Raw genomic sequence first — 16170 nt, 5'->3', positions numbered from 1 at the left:
ACCCCTCGGGGAGAGAGAGGAGAAATACCCAAGGAACCCTATATTTTTTTTTTGGAACAGACAGAACCTTTTTTGGAATGGAATTCATTCTTCTATATTTCTAACGCTTCGTTTGTGTTTGTGCTCGTCTTACGTTTTGTGAAGGGGTGTCGTGATCATGAGAAGTCAATGAGATGGAGGATATGACATGAGAATAAGAGATGCCGGGCTCTTTCTATTCCCAGACTTTGATTCAAGCCTTGGGCAACTCCCCAACCAACCACTTTGCATCAAGCGACCCATCCACCGTGCCCTTGGGCCGCAAAGCCTTGGGCGGGTGCCACGCCGGCCTGGCGAGGGAATTCTTGGCCACGTCGCAATCGGTATTGATGTCCGCAATCAGCGCCTCGAGGCTCTTGTAATCCAGCTCGTCGCGGACGAAGCCCAGGATCAGCAGACGCATGTGCGCGTCGTAAAAGTCGGCGGAGAAGTTGTGGAGGACGTGGACTTCGGCGGAGCGGACCGTGTTTTTGTAAAACGGGTTGTAGCCGATGGACATGACCATGGGGTAGAGCTGGAAGTCGATGTGAGGTTGTGCGGGGCCGGAGCCGGAGCCGGAGGTGGAGGAGGTGCCGGGGGCGGCGACGCGGTCTGGGTGCGAGGGGGGCAGGGAGAGGGAGGCCCAGCCGAAGTAGACTCCTGATTTTATGGTGTCGATCCAGGGGGTAAGGGTGGCGTCTACGGGGAGGTTTGCGGTTGGGATGCCGAGCTTGGGTGGGTGGTTAGTTTGGGGGTGGTGAAGGAGGTTTGATGAGATGGTGTGGTTTGGGGGATCGTGGGTGTCGGTGTGAGTGAGGTGTTTGTGTGTGAAGATTGTGAGAGAATGAGAGGTGTCGTTGGTGAAGGGGTTGAAGTGATGTGACGGGGGAAGCTATGTTAAACGGGCTTACCTCCTTGGACCCCCGGCCGAAGCCAGAAATGACCTTGCCTTCCATCTTGTACGGGTAGGGAGGCTCGGGGCCCGACTCTGGGCCGACGATGAGGGGACGGGTTGTCTCTGATGCCACCATCTTTTTTGCTGTGTTTTGAACAAGCACTGCACACCCTTCTGCGTTGAGTAGATGTGGTCGGAAAACGTGGTTGTCACAATGCTGATTAATCCAACACCAGGTGAGTGAGTGAAATTCCCAACAGTAAGCTACGCAAAGTGTAGCTTGGTATCTGGCAAATTTGTCAATTCAAACATCAGATGGAATGAGACAGCACAGATTACCTACCAGAGGGATGAAGCAAGGGAAAAAAGATCTCGAGATTTTCCAAGTGTGAGAGTGAGAAACGTTAGACAGATTGCGACATTGGGTGAGAAAGAGAGAGAGAGAGCCGCTTCGATGATGAGATGAAAGTGGTTGGTGGGGCAGTGGGATGAAATGGAGGGGTCGTCGTTCCGGTGTGACTGATTGGAGTCGGAAGGTCGAGAGTGCGGGCGGGTGGACAGCGATTCGGGCGACTTCGATAAGGCTCTCGAGTGGGGGTGGGAGCACCTGCCGCCTGCCGCCTGCCCGCCTGTGGTCCAGGTGCGTTATCGATTTCGCGATCGGGAGGGGCACGACGTTGCGCCGACCAACCTCAGTGGGGCCTCCTGTTCCTCCTTCCGCCTTTTGGAGGGGGGGGGGAGGACAAGCCGGCAGGCCGGAGGCTGCCGTTTGACAATGCAGTCATCTCCATGCATCTCGTCGTCCAATGATTTCACAGATGTGTCCATTCATCCCGTGTAAGACGTAGGTAATTGATCATGGGAGAGGCACAAGTTGACTACATTTCCGATGTAAATTTGTTATAAGCTAGATCCATTAAACAAGTATACAACATTCTGTTACCTGGACGTAAACTTCGTGTATCTAAAGACAGTGTGGGTGGTATTTTTTTCTCACACGAGGGGATATCAACAAATTCCACCAAACTGATAAAAACCGATAATATCAACAAGGAGAAAAAGGTAAGGGAAAAAAAATAAAAAATAAAAATGAAAACGACGAATCAAGATGGTGGTTGCTGACGGCCTCGCTACCGAGTGGACCAACAACACTGCAAGACGCAAGCAACCTCATCTTTCAACGTCCACCTGACGATGAAAAGACAAGATTCGTGATTCCACACGAAACAAGCTTTTTCTCAAGACAGATACACGAACGGTTTGTCCTATCATCCCGCGATGGCCGTGACCTATGTCTCTGCGTCGCCGTAACCACGGACTAAGACGCCATTGGGTCCCGAGAAGAGTGGCCCTGGCCGGACGCCGTGGCACCACGGAAAACACCCCGCGAGACGAGACCTCCCGACACCTAAGACCGGGGCCAGGCGCCGTGCTTCCACTCGGTCCGCCCAAGCCTCACAATCTCGGGCGCCTCAATGACCCACAGACCGGCAGGCGCCTTACCCTGCTCGACAAGCACGGCAGCGTGCACGGCAGCGCGGGCAATCACCTCGGCCTCCTGCCCAAACGTATCCTGCACGCCGCGGTTCAGCATACCCAGCCCGCGAACAACAGACTGGAAGACGCCCTCGCCGGCGCGGCTCTCCTCGCGCGCGCCGAGGATCAGACCCGGCTTGAGGATGATGCCGTGGTCGAAGCCGGCCTCCTTGACGGCGTCCTCGACGCCGTTCTTCATCTTGCTGTAGGGCGCCTGGGTGCTCAGCGCGCCGCGGGTGCCGCCGCTGGAGATGAAGATGAAGGCCTTGGAGCCGGCGGCCTTGGCGGCCTTCACGAGCTCGACGTTGAGGTCGTGGTCGATTTTCCACTGATTGGCGATGCTGCCGGCCGCGGCGCGGGTAGTGCCGAGGGCGGAGAAGACGACGGTGGGGGTGGGCTGGAGGGCGGCGAGCTTGGGGGGCCAGGCGGAGGTGTCTTGTTCGATGACGGGCTTGAGGGTTAGGCCGCCTGCTTTGGGGGGCCGGCGGGAGATTGTGTTGACGGCGGCGAAGGCTTCCGAGGTGATGAGGTTTGTGAGGATGTGGGAGCCCACGAGGCCGGTTGAGCCGATGACTGCGGCGTTGTGCGCCATTGTGTTTATTGTTGTTCTTGTTGGATTAATCAAAACAAGTCTGAGTGTTTGCTGTAGCTTTCTCTGTCGCGATGGAACAGAGAGATAAAAAGGTGAGATGATTGATACGACGAAGACGCGGGCCCGGCAGGTTGGTAATTCTGGCGCAGTGGTAAACGGGTATCTTGTCTGTGATGCTACAGCTGTTGGTGCTTCTTTCCTGTCTATGGAGAAAAAAGAGAAGAGAAGAAGTGAGGGAGAGGCGCGAGAGCAGAGTGCAGGACGTCTGTGGGATATGTTGATGCGGGCTTTATGAGAGCTTTGCTTGGTGCTGGTGCTTTTTCGAACCCTAATGAAGTTTGCTTGATCTTTACAATGTCTGTGTGTACTTGGTGAGACAAAACCGTGAGAGTAGGAGGGGGGTGTGGTGATTTTAAGACGAGGCTGGATGAGGGGGAGTGCGAGATTGGATACAGAGGGACGAGTGTGAGGCTATTGTACCTTTTGATGGTAGGTCTAGAGAGACGGAGAGGAAGAGGTAGACGCGTGTGCTGGTTGCTGAGCTGGAGGTGGAAGAGGAGGGCTGTCGAGCAATGTTCCTTGGATATGACGAAAGGTTTGGCACTTGCGTTTGCGCCTGGAGACCGTTGACGACCGGGGTGATACTTGATGGAGAGAGATGGGGAGGGGGGTGTTTGCGAACCACAGCGGGGGGGAGAAAGAATTTAAAAAAAAAAAAAAAAAAGAGACGATTGCGAAAAGTTGGAACGGTTTATCTTTCAAGCTCGGACAGGGGAGGTCGGAGCGGCTTTCTATCTCTTGACCGTCTAGTTCCGCCCTCTGCGGAAGGTGCACTTTAGAGGTTATTGCAGATAGATGTCTTTGGATGACAGAGACAACTCCACTTCCTAAACGCCGTTACAATGGCAGTATCCATAGCACGGAGTATAGAAGTGGAATGACGCCGGGGAGACCGCCTCGGGATCACCACAACGGGCTTCTCCACGCTTGTTAGGCATTGAGGGGTGGGTGTTCGCCGTTCCTTGGTCCGATCGGGGTTCCATATCAGGTCCGTACGGATAGAGTCTCGAGCTATCGTCTCTGAAAGGGAGGGGCTCACGGTTCACCTTGAAGTCCAAATCACCATTACTTGGCGGTTACTCATCTACACTTACACCGTGGAGCAAAATCTCGCATTCAGGCAAACGGCATTTGCATGAATTTGAAGATGCCCAAGCACATTTCACACATGACTAGCAGCTACGTACTCGGCTAGAAAGCCCTACCTATCGACCTGTTTTCTGGTCCATCCTCCTCAGGTTATTCCGTGTCCGTGGCTGCGAATCCGACGAGACTTTTTGGGTGCCCAAGAAGAGATAAAGAGGAACAGAAAGAGAGCAGGTGAGGGACGAGGAAAGCCAAGACGGAAGACCTCGAGCTGGGAAAAGTCCGCAAGTCATGCAGAGCTCCGCTTTACACGGAGAGCTCGGTGCTCACCTGGGGCTGCTTAACGCCGGCATGGTGGATCTTGTTTCTCCGTCATGGCTTGACCTGTTCGGCACTTTAAGCACCCCCAAGACATTGTCCTTGCCGAACAAGTTGGCTTCCTTGTGTGAACCAAAAAAAAAAAAAAAAAAAAAAACCCCCCGACGAAGACCCTTTGCTTGCTCATATCAAGACATGTCCAGAACAGCTCCCAGATCTAAACCGGGGAAGCTCCCACGAATCGCCGTGTAAGTGTCACATTTTCGGCGTTAAGGTCCACCAGACGGACGTGGGGGAACGCGGATACTCCGCCGAATCATAGACTCCACCGCCGCGGAATCCGCGACCGCAGAATGCGGAATTTGCAAAAGAAGCTCTTCACCGGCAAAGCCTTTCTCAAAGGCTCTCCCGAGAACATGACAATGATGACGGCAGGAACAGAAAGAGTTTATCAACCAAGAAGTAGGATTCCACTAATGGGATGTTTTGGCTTGGAACCTGCTGTCGTACGTAATTCTACCTGCGAACAACTCGGAAAGACCATACCACACTGGGATAAACTTCAGGGTTTAGACGTTTGATAGAGGTCAACCAATACCTGTTCTATAAGGGCGTGATATTAAATTACAGAAACAGAAGCTTGCCAAAATTGAGAGATATTGAGGTAAGCTTGCTGAGATGACAAGGTTCATGAAGCAAGGTGCGGCGACAGGCACACGACGCGGGGTGTCTGACCCCTGCAGCCGAGCTCCGCGCTAGAAGCTTTCTCTGGGCTCCGACTCCAACCCCCGCGGAGCTCTCTCTCTGCTTTCCCCTCACCTTTCCAATTTCTCCCATCCATCCCAACCCGCGTTGACCGAGACGTGCGACACCGAACGACTGCCTAGGCCACATCATCGCGGCAGCCTCCACCCTTGCACCAAGAAAACTGAGCCAAACTACACCCGCATACTCTGACCAAACCTCGATTGCCGAATTCTCTCAGTGGACGTTTGACGACACGCAGTCTGGCCTCATCGCTCTCCCCCATATCACAGAAGATCACCAAACCGGAGCAGCAGAACATCCGCCCACCATGGCTACACAATACGAAGGTATATCAACAACCTTTCTCTACTCCCCCCCCCCAAAAAAACTCAATCCAACAATGACTAACTCCCTACAAACACAGTCGAGCACAACATCAAGCCCGGGCCCTCAACCCAAGACGGAACCCGCCGCATCGACATGTCCTCCTTCACCTCCTTCCTCTCCAACCTCACAACCGACTCTCATCACACCGGCGCCAGCAGCGCAGCCGCCGCCGCCGCCGCCGCCCACCACAACCCCCACGCGACACCGACCCCCGTAGACGCAGCAGCCCTCTACACCCTCCTCCAACAACAATTCCAAACCCTCTTCTCCACCGCGCCCAACACCCAAAACGCAGCCTTCCTCTCCTCCCTCGTCGAGGCCCTCGAATCAGACATTTCCTCCCCGCCCACCGAGATCCCGGGCGTCTCCCACGAGTACCTCGACTCCCTCGACCGCGTCCCCAAAAAGACGCTAAAGGAAGATGAGGCCTGCCCCATCTGCGCCGAGAAGTTCCTCGACGACAAGTACCCGCTCGTCGTCGAGCTCCCTTGCCACAGCAGTCACCGCTTCGATCTCGAGTGCGTGAGCCCTTGGTTGAGGAGCAAAGGCAGCTGTCCCATGTGTCGCAAGGATTTGACCAAGAAGAAGGTGCCTGTTGTTGTGGTGGATGATGAGGAGGAGGAGAATGATGATCCTGATGGGCTGTATGCGTAAGGCTTCGAGGTGGGAAAGGGTTGTTCGTGAGGAGAGAGAGGATTGGAATGGAGATCTCTAGCATACGAATTGGGAGACAGTAGGCGCGCGGAGGGTAGGAAGGGGGATAGGGGATATCTGGAATTTTGGTCGGGAGTGAGTGGTTTGGCGTTGAGGCTGCATTTGATATCCCATTGCATATTACGACGACCGATTAAAAAAAAAACCAGAAAGAAGTAACAAGACAAAAACAGCAATGGGACAGGACGACCGATCGAGGAGTCGAACTTGGACGATCCCGAAATAGACAGGAGACTTCACTGCCTGACCGAGGCCTCTGCAGTCCGATTAAACCCTCGACCATGCGGCTCATATGCTTGTTAAAATACTTGGTTGAATCATCGGCTATAGAGCCCCGCGGTCTGTCTTGCTCGTATTCTCAGGCGTAACAAACTGCCTCCGCCTTCAAGTGTCCATCAAGGTAACTTCCATGGCCTATCACCTAGCACTCATCATCAGCGTAGAAGGAGGTGGCTCCATGGTCATGTAATTGAAGCCGAGACGGAACGCCAGCTCTACCCAGGCTTGATACTGATGATACTAGGTAATTACATGCCATGCCATCTTCACTCAATCATAGAATCTCCTATGAACCCAACCACCCTTTGAACCTTCTCCTACTCTCTCTCACCCTCAGTCGTGACCCGACATCACGATCCTATACAAAAGGCAATCTCACGCCTTCCCAGCCTTCGGCGCACTCCCAGCACCACTACTCCTCCCCCCATCACCGCCCCCCACCTTCTCCCCAGCACCCTTCCCCTTACCCTGCCCGGGGTTATCCCCCTGCGGCTTCGACGCAGCCTGGTTGGCGCCAGAGACGTCGAGAGTGCTGCTGTCCTCGTTCTTCTCGCCCTTGGGCCGCGTCGTAGACGGATCAAACGCCTCCTTCTCGTGCGCCACCTCCGTGTCGCGGCCCGTCTTGGTGCCCTCGTTGGAGGCCGGGTTCAGCGACTCGCGGTCCTGGGTGTCCTTGTACGCGAACCTCGGGGTCGAGGATGCTGTGAAGGTTCTCGTCGCGGCAGGCGTGGTCGTGGTAGTGATAGGTAGTGAGGCACGGAATGGCGTGCGGGCCGCTGTGCGGAGGCTGAGGGCGCGGAGAGCTTGCATGGTTGTGGTTGTGGTTGTGGTTTGTGATTGTGGTTTGGATTGTGGTTTGGATTGTGGTTATTGGTCGAAGAGGTACGTTGTGAGCAAGATGGTGGTAGCTGTATCTTGCTTGGCGTGGTATTGTAAGTTCAATTGAACAATTCAAGTCTGTATAATGGGAATACTCTGTGGAGAGGTTAGCAAAGAGGTTACAATCACGACATATGCCGTGAAGGGAGGAGCTACCATACCTTACGTCGAGATGCTCTCATTCGGACCATGACGTCATCCATACGTTTAGCCAGACCAGACAGGTGCGACTTTGGCCATTTGCGGCTTACCCCGGATTCTCATCATTAATCATTCTTATTTTCACTACCTACTTGCGATGCTAAGCCTCCATCCTCGGACTGCAAACCCAGCGAAAGAATGACATGCATACATCCACCGGGTGATTGAATCAGGAGCTCGTGCCAACTTAGCTCTTCAAGATGCCTCGAGATACCGTGACTACCCGGTAGCTTGTCTGGTGAGCTCAACAAGAACCCTCTACATGTGGCCTTGCACCACCAGCAAATCAACATTGGAGCGGCTCAGTCGCCGAAAATTGTAGCCCTGCCAAGAGGTTGAGCTTTCACGTTTGTTCGGAAAGATCCAGAATCTTGCGCCGTCTAGCCTTTACGGCCGAGTTGACCAGATGGCGGTCTCTGGACAGCGCCGCATTCGGACTTGGTCTCGACGCCACGCGATGAATGGAAGGTTTGGCTTTATCAAATCGTTTCGATTCTGGTCCAATCCGGTAGAGGATTGTCATTGGAAGAGACGCGTGTTCGTCCACTGGTAGCGGTGAAGGCCTAGGGGAATGGCGATTGGCCTTGCGGTCGCAAAGACGACTTGCATCAGGTCTGTATGCCATCGAGATAGTCTGATTGACAGAATGCAATGTCCACCATCTCGAATGTCCCTCATCGTCAATGTTACTTGATGCTCTTTTTCGCTGGCTGTCAGTTGTCTGGAACCGCTGGAGATCGCATAACGTCCAACAGGAGCGTCTAAGCCGTCGGGAGTGGCTGACCAAGGGGCCAAAACGCCATGTTGCGATGCTGTCGTTGCTCTGCAGGTTCTTGTTAAAGGCCTGGCTGTCGCTCCCCCGTGTCTGAAGCTGTAGATCTCGGCCGAAGCGATGCATGAGCCTAGTAGTGCTTGATTCGCTGAATGCCTCGGGTGGCGCGGGATGGCTGCGTGACAATTCCGAAGGCAGTCAGCCAAACGGACTTACATCCTTTCAGAGATCAACGTTACCACCTATGCAAATTCCGAGACTGGGCTTTCGGGGTGCCCATTGCTTTGAGTCCATGTCCCTCACAAGGACCAAGCCACGATCGTTTGCGCCTTCCCCAGGAACGATCTTGGAAATGTCCATTAGCAGGGCCATTCACTGCAATGTTCCTCGTATTTCTCGCGAGATTTGGCACTTGACGATAATTGTCCAAACGCCCGGATGTGTGATCCCAGCTTAACAGAAATAGGAGGCGGCACAGCGCCGATGTTGGCGCGTGCAGAATGAGGTTGCACACAACGATGACTGTAGACCATTTTTAGGTTAAGCGCAACGCTGGTTGACACTACCTCATGGCACGCCATATGCGGCCTGAAATGAGACTCGTGTTTAGGATCCTGTTGACCAATTCATCCAAAATCTGTCCGTATCATCGCGGTATATGCTGTATGCAAGATGCCCACCTACCTTACTTATTATGGTCGTTTGTTCTTCCGCAGCCTCGTCGTTCGGGGAGTCCTGCAGTATTAAGCAAAGCCGCCCGCCCCTTGGTGCGGCGTGCCTGGCGGCCTTGTGTCTCCCGGCTGGCCGGCGAGAGCCGAGATTGTATGCGTTGTCAAGTTCATGGCCATGCAGCAAGTTGACATGGTTTCCACGCTAGCCAGCCGAGCTCGAGGCCAGTTTTCAAACGGAGAAATTTCAAATAGACGGCAGTCCTACTATTTGGTTGGAATGTGAGCAGGGTGATCGAGCGTGGCACTCTGCTTCTCGACACGCGACTCGTGAGGAAGGCTGACCGGCCGTGTACATGACTGAATCTTATTCAACCGTCAAGTCCCATTTCGTGACGCTCATTGCTGTGTCTGCAGGAGCTGGCCATCCGGCGTGTGCGTGCATCTGTTCCGGCTTGCCGCAATATTCAATGCAACGTCGAGGGTCGCGCGACGGACACGGGTTTGGCTGCTTTCACATGACTTCTCATATGCCATCAAGCCTTCCAAGTGTCAGTGATAGCGCCCCCGTTTCAAAAATGGAAGGTGGGCAAGCTTAAATATATTGAATACGGGGTTAGTTTAAAATGAGGCTCCTGGCAGACTCGTCGAGATGTCAAAATCCGATACGACCCATGCGTGCGGCGTGTCATGGAACTCGCGGGGCGCCGTTGGCCCCTGCTTCTGGGGCCTGTCAGACTAGGCGAAGGGGGCCGACTTTCGCGGCAGTATTGTTTTGGGTTTGAATGTGATCTGCGGGATCAGCAGCGTTAAGAAGCGAAGCCTGCAAAGAGAAGTCCACCGCGACGTTATTGCCGGCGGAGAGTCCTCAAGTGAGCCGCGACGGCAGAAGGTCTGCCTGGCTGCCAGCGTGTCATCAGCTGTCAATGTCGAATAAGGGGGGGGGGGCCTAGGGGATCGCGTTGCGTGTTTGACACGGAGATGACCGGTGATGGATGTTCGCGGGTAGGCTCCTCTAGTTGGAACTTATGAAACGGAACCTGCAGATTTTGGGATGATCTTTGGGGTCGGCATTGCGCATACTGCGAGACTGTGACTTCCATGCCATCCGCTGCTACCGGAGGTCTGTGTTTGTGGCATCTTTGTCATTCGTGACTGCGTATATTCGAGATTTGAATCAACAAGTACTTGTCTCTTTCGGGTTACGGCGGTTGCACAGGGTGGTTCCCTCTCTCCTTATTTTGGATATTTCGACATGTGCATGTTTGACATGCATGACGGGGCGTGGCGTTGAACGGAAAGGCTGTCTTTGTTTGGTCTTTTGCTCCGACAGCGGTTACCATCGCAGCAGCATGTCGAGGCTGACGTCCCGTCTGCACAGGGTCCTATCGGGACCCGCGTGGCACAGTGGAGAACAGGCGGGAAAGAGACGAGTCGCTAATCTGGGACGGCAGGAAATCTAAGGGGCAGAATTCTTCCAGAAGGCCGCACAATGTTCCTGTTCCATGGACCACATCGGCTCAATGTCTCGGATTGATCCAGCCCTGCACTTCGTTGTAAGGGTGGGACCACCGTCCGTCAAGGGCGAAGGCGACGGCGGAATGTAAGTCAAAGGTTTTGAAGAGATGCTTGAGGAATCCCTTCTCGAGTATTTGAAGGCGTAAGAAGAATGCAGCCGCCGAGGAATTTCCTCAATAAGTCGACCTGCCGCGTCTCGTAGTGGATTACACGAATACAGACGGGTACGCACGAGCTTTAGCTTAGTGTCCAAGTACCTTGTTATCGAAGAAAAGATTTCATATAAGTTATAAGTACGAGAATATAATTTTAATAAAATGATATAATCCTTACCTCATACTTAAATTAATATATATCTTTTTAAGCTTATTTAAGAAAAATTAATTATAATAATAACTATTTTTTTCAAGTGTTACGTCTGCCATAGTTAGTCACTGTGGGCGCGTAGTTATATAATATAGAACAAGAGAAAATGATGCGGAGTCATCATTATCGAAGCTTTTACTTTGTGCCACAGTTGTTTGCCTTGACTTGCTCGTAGCATTAAGATTTATAATTTAATTATAATAACTAAAAAGTTTAATTATAATTGTCTTAATAAACTCTCTTTAATAAAATAAAAGCCTTTAAATCAAACTATAAATAATTATTAAAATATTAAATCTATTATTATTTTATTATAAATAAATAAAAAACAATTTAAAAATTTAATCCTTAAAAACTTTAATTCCTTTAATTAACGTGGTTCATCAGTCAGCGACGAACTTTTTCCCAAATGCGGTTTGCATTAAACCACTCCAACCTTTGACGCGTAATGACTCCACAACCATTATGCCAATTTACACACAAGAAGACAAGATACTTCTAGCCATCGAGACTATCCGATCAGCCCGCGCCGCCGGCCGAAAACTAAGTATGTTGCGTGCTGCGAAGACTTACGGTGTCCCCGAAAGTTCCGTACGCCATAGAATGAACGATCGATCCCGACGCGAACGTGCCCAACCCCAACGACATAAACTTGATGTGATCGAAGAGAAAGCGCTTCTCCAATACGTTATTGAGCAGGATCAAAGAGGGTTTCCCTTGCGTCTCGCTGGTGTGGAAGATATGGCCAATCTCCTGCTACGAGCGCGTAATGGCAAGCCTGTTGGCAAGCGATGGGCTAGGCGGTTTGTGGACTCGCAGCCTGCTCTGAAAACCAAGTTTAATCGTCCATACGATTATCAAAGGGCTCTTCAAGAAGATCCTGAGGTTATATCAAAGTGGTTTGCGCTATTATGTAATATGATGGCCAAGTATGGTATCCAAGAGGGGGACCTATATAATTTCGACGAAACTGGCTTTATGATGGGCATGATCACCGCGTCAATAGTAATAACACGCGCTGATCGACGCGGCAAAGCAAAGTCTGTCCAGCCTGGCAACCGTGAATGGGCTATAGTTATTAAATGTATCAATTTGGGCGGGTGGTGCATCCCTCCGTTCGTGATTGTCAAAGACGCATATCACCTTGCTAGTTGGACCACGGAATCAGGTTTTCTTAGCGACTGGGTTATCAAACCTACCAATAATGGATGGACGGATAATCAGACGGGTCTTAACTAGATTAAATACTTCGACAAATATACTAAGAACCAAACGAAGGGCGTCTACCGGATGCTTATTATCGACGGCCACGAGAGCTATTTATTGGCCGAATTCGACAATTACTGCAAGCAGAACAATATTATAACCGTCAGTATGCCTGCACATTCGTCACATCTACTACAGCCATTAGATATTGCCCTTTATTCGCCTTTAAAACGCGCATATGGTGATGAAATCAACCTATTCATCAAAGCCTCCATAAACCACATCACCAAGTCGGAGTTCTTTATTGCCTTCTACCAGGCCCATAACAAAGTTTTTAATGAAGAAAACATTAGGGCTGCTTTTCAAGGCGCTGGAATTTCACCATGGAACCCAGAGCATGTCATTGAAAAGCTTGATGTACGTTTACGGACGCCTACACCTCCTGTGGCCAACCCTTCAACACCACCACCTTAGCAGTTGCAAACGCCCTCTAACCCACAACAAACCGTCTCGCAGTCCAATTTTATCAAAAGTCGGATCACTGCTCATCAAGGAAGCTCACCAACGCCAATTATTGCTGCAGTTGAGCAATTGTTAAAGGGTACGCAGGCAATGGCGCACTCAATCACTCTTTTGACTAATCGGCTTCGTACCCTTAAGGATGCGAATGTTACACTTGGTAAGCGCCGGAGGGCTAAAAGGACGCGGGTCCAGCTTAGAGGGGCGCTTAATATAGAGGAATCTCAGGTTTTGCTTAAAGGGAAACAAAAAGGGAAACGTCCAGCACCTCAAGAGGATGAGGAGGGGGGTCCATCAAAGAGAGCCCAGCCAGCTCGGAGACGCTATAGTGTATGTAGCGAGACCGGTCATGATACGCAAACCTGTTTTAAGGATACGAAATTATCAAACGATTCGAGTAGTAATAAGGAATAGTTAATTCAATGTATTATGGTTGTGCAATAGTAAATACTATTACGTGCATGGGAAAAAGTTCGTCGCTGACTGATATTTGTCGCTGACTAATGAACCACGTTATAATTCTTTTAAAATAATAATATTGTTATTTTATATAAAAGAACTTTTAAAGCGGGAAAGAGAGCTTTTAATTAATAATATAAATTGAAGTTTTATAATAATAGCCTATCTCGGCCTAATTATTTAAATAAAAAATAACTATTTCTTAAATTAATATAACCAAATAATTAAAACAAATATTAAATTATTTTAACGTGGTTTACCAGTCAGCCGCGCATATCAGTCAGCCGCGCATTTTCTTATCGCATACTAAATTGCATATTTACCTAATTTCTTTGAATAATAACTAATTGAAAAGATTTCAGTATTTTTATAATATATTTAAAATATAACTAGTTAAATTTAATAGAAAAAGACACTTTAATCTTTTTATATTGAAATAAGTAGTGGAATAGAAATATGGGTCTTTGATAAGGATATAATATATTTACTCTATTTCTAAATAGAAATTAATTTTTAAAACTTTTTATTTAGTTTGGTGACTCTTATCAAAGACTAATGAAAAAATTTGAACGTTATATAACCAACAATGAAAAAGATATTAATTATATAATGTAGGCGACTTAGTATACGATAAGGAAATGCGCGGCTGACTGATATGCACGGCTGACTGGTAAACCACGTTATATATATTTATAAATACTTTTAAAATAAAGTTTTTTTAATAATAAATAAGCGTTATAAATAACCGATCTTTATAAACCTTTAATATAGAATATTTTATTATTATTAAAATAGCGATTTTAAGAATGTTTTAATGAGAGGAGAGGAGAGAGTATAGAAAAGAGAAAAAAAAAGGCTAAGAAAAGGGCTAAGGTTAAATAGTACGAAAATCTAGGAATAAGGTTACGTCTATATATATTATAATAATCTTGTAGTAATGTAAAACGATAGTGTTAAATAGTGCTTTAGCTTAGTGTCGGTGCCGATGAGTCCCAATGAGTAGTGGTCACACAGCCAAACGCGCCGACGGGGAAAACATCATTTGTAGGGTTGGACCGGCCCACGATGGCCGCGAGTCGTATTACTCCGTAGAATGTCGGGCCTTCCAGCCCTGAAAGGGGCTGGACATTGCACCTAGTAAGATGACGCATCAGCGCGGCAAACTTGACGAGGCTCCATGATACGATATTTTGGGCCACATCGAGGCTGTATCTGGCCGCACCTATAGTATTGACAGGTGTTGCTATGGTCGCTTGTCGTGGCCAGCAGTTAGGTCTTCGTAGTCACCTCAAGTTTGCGGCAGAGCGGCCCAAGACTCCAAGCAAGATTGCGGGAGGTGGGATACGGATACGTCTGCACACATTCTTCGCACGTGGCTGGCAAGGATGCCACATTGAACTGTTGCTGCCTACATATTAACCTGTCCTAAAAGCGGCAACGCTACTATGCGCCGCCCGTTTGCAGGGCGGGATGCCGTTGGCTGTGGTAGCATCCGTGTTTTCTGTGTCAGCTTCTGTGGGCGTAAGAATGCGGGAATGCGCTAGTATGACGCTGGGTTTCCATGCTCTCTGGGTTGTTGGTTCCCAGCACTGCGTTTTCGTGCCAATAGTGGATCTGGCTAGATAAATTGAGGTGTTGACTTCAGCGTGTTGATTCCACCATGTTGCTACTTGACAACAGATCCGACGTCTGATGATTTGTGTCCTTGCGGATCGAGCCTGGTCCCCAATGCTCCGGTAGCTCCGCGGCGCCCATGATGAATAGTGCGGAATCGTTGTACCTCGGAAGCTCAGAGCGACCACAAGATGGCCCCATCGGAAAAAAACCAACATGGGAAGCTAAGGTTCCTAGCCTGGGGACCAAGATGCCTGGAAGACTCGGCCGGCTCGCTAGGCCAAGGTCCGTTCGAGACCCGGGGCGGTTCCTCGGCGGTTGGCCTCGTGGCGACGGCACCTCAGTCTGAGCGGCGGGCATGGCGTGGGACGCCGCGTGCGTTATGCCCTCTTGTCGTGGCTGGGCATGGCTGCAGCTGGCAAGGTTCGCGGGCGGCGGACGATGTGCCTGCGGGCTGAAGCAAGAATTAGCTTCTTCCGATGTCTGGCTAGTGCATTGGGACTTTGCCGTTCTTGGAGACTTTTTGCCCCAATTCATTGTTGCCCTGACTCAGACTCAGAGACAGAGACAGAGAGCAGGACTCGGCAGTGGACGGTCTAAGGTAGATGCGGAGGGTTTTGCAGACACCGAGAGACACTAGGGATTTGATGAAGTTGAGGCTGGCAGCTGCTGATTCAGTTGAAGCTTGAGGTCGGCTGTATGTTCATTCGAGCTGCCCGTTTCAAGTCGAGTCTTGAGCCCAATGTTACCGAAAGAGCAACTTGAAAGTTTGGTTGAACCCTGGCGCCGACGCAGAAAAAGGGACGGACGCACCAGTGTGTCCTTGTTTGGGTACTCTTGCTTCGTATCAAAGGTGTGGTCGATGTCGTGGGGTAAGGTAAACGCTCCCTTTCTGCAACTATTCGAGGAAATGATGAATAAGGGCCTAAGGTGGTGTAATTGCGAGAAGACGTACCTTGCGATGAAGCACCTTAGTCAGCAGCAACTGGGAAAGAAAGAACAATCGTCTTTCCTTCTCTTGCTGAAATTGGCCGTGAGTACGTGCATGTGTACATCTACTGAGTACATCTGTATAGACGGAAGGAGCACATAGCTGAGCGCACGCATGAGGTTCCCTCTCTCCTCCCTAATTTGCCCTCTTGTCTGCTTCGTCGCGGGCACTCCGACCGCGCCAATGAGACCTCGTCAGGCCCAGAAACACATGAGAGCTCACGTGTAGGTATCCATCCGTAAGTACTCCGTACCACTACGTACATACGTACCTTGCGGATATTTCCACCTCCTTACACATGCACCGTCGTATATTCGTACTGCAACATGCAACATGCAACAGCTA

The 16170-nt window shown here is 50.4% G+C and overlaps 5 protein-coding genes across 5 annotated transcripts; 1 reads left to right on the top strand and 4 right to left on the bottom strand.

The window, feature by feature from the left end:
• Positions 1–16: 16 nt before the first annotated feature.
• On the bottom strand, positions 17–1155 carry BDP81DRAFT_56888 (riboflavin kinase). The gene is made up of 2 exons (XM_060595998.1): positions 930–1155; positions 17–748 (listed from the first exon to the last, which is right to left on the bottom strand). Exons 1-2 carry the CDS (start codon positions 1047–1049, stop codon positions 233–235), a joined length of 636 nt encoding a protein of 211 aa, XP_060442905.1. The 5' UTR covers positions 1050–1155; the 3' UTR covers positions 17–232.
• Positions 1156–2321: 1166 nt separating this feature from the next.
• Positions 2322–3041, bottom strand: BDP81DRAFT_396285 (uncharacterized protein; the record flags this gene model as incomplete). The annotated part of the gene is made up of 1 exon (XM_060588166.1): positions 2322–3041. The coding sequence occupies one exon, from the start codon at positions 3039–3041 to the stop codon at positions 2322–2324; it is 720 nt and encodes a 239-aa protein (XP_060442904.1).
• Positions 3042–5491: 2450 nt separating this feature from the next.
• On the top strand, positions 5492–6390 carry BDP81DRAFT_56852 (uncharacterized protein). The gene is made up of 2 exons (XM_060595996.1): positions 5492–5599; positions 5677–6390. Exons 1-2 carry the CDS (start codon positions 5581–5583, stop codon positions 6291–6293), a joined length of 636 nt encoding a protein of 211 aa, XP_060442903.1. The 5' UTR covers positions 5492–5580; the 3' UTR covers positions 6294–6390.
• A 292-nt stretch (positions 6391–6682) lies between these two features.
• Positions 6683–7696, bottom strand: BDP81DRAFT_56847 (uncharacterized protein). The gene has a single exon (XM_060595995.1). The coding sequence runs from the start codon at positions 7440–7442 to the stop codon at positions 7008–7010; it is 435 nt and encodes a 144-aa protein (XP_060442902.1). The 5' UTR covers positions 7443–7696; the 3' UTR covers positions 6683–7007.
• Positions 7697–7762: 66 nt separating this feature from the next.
• Positions 7763–9100, bottom strand: BDP81DRAFT_432553 (uncharacterized protein). The gene has a single exon (XM_060590794.1). The coding sequence runs from the start codon at positions 8608–8610 to the stop codon at positions 8056–8058; it is 555 nt and encodes a 184-aa protein (XP_060442901.1). The 5' UTR covers positions 8611–9100; the 3' UTR covers positions 7763–8055.
• Positions 9101–16170: the final 7070 nt, after the last annotated feature.

This window comes from Colletotrichum phormii, assembly GCF_030913505.1.
Source record: "Colletotrichum phormii strain CBS 102054 chromosome Unknown BDP81scaffold_15, whole genome shotgun sequence".
In the NCBI taxonomy this organism is placed as follows: Eukaryota; Fungi; Ascomycota; class Sordariomycetes; order Glomerellales; family Glomerellaceae; genus Colletotrichum; species Colletotrichum phormii.
Note: the sequence above shows the minus strand (reverse complement) of the source record. Positions and strands in the feature narration are given on the sequence as shown.

What these genes read in the sequence shown, in the direction of transcription:
- BDP81DRAFT_56888 (XM_060595998.1), bottom strand. Translation starts at nt 1,049, where the DNA reads ATGGTGGCATCAGAGACAACCCGTCCCCTCATCGTCGGCCCAGAGTCG. An exon ending in TCGGCCGGGGGTCCAAGGAG is followed by an intron (nt 749 to 929) that starts GTAAGCCCGTTT and finishes CACCCACCCAAG; the next exon opens with CTCGGCATCCCAACCGCAAA.
- BDP81DRAFT_56847 (XM_060595995.1), bottom strand. Translation starts at nt 7,442, where the DNA reads ATGCAAGCTCTCCGCGCCCTCAGCCTCCGCACAGCGGCCCGCACGCCA.
- BDP81DRAFT_432553 (XM_060590794.1), bottom strand. Translation starts at nt 8,610, where the DNA reads ATGCATCGCTTCGGCCGAGATCTACAGCTTCAGACACGGGGGAGCGAC.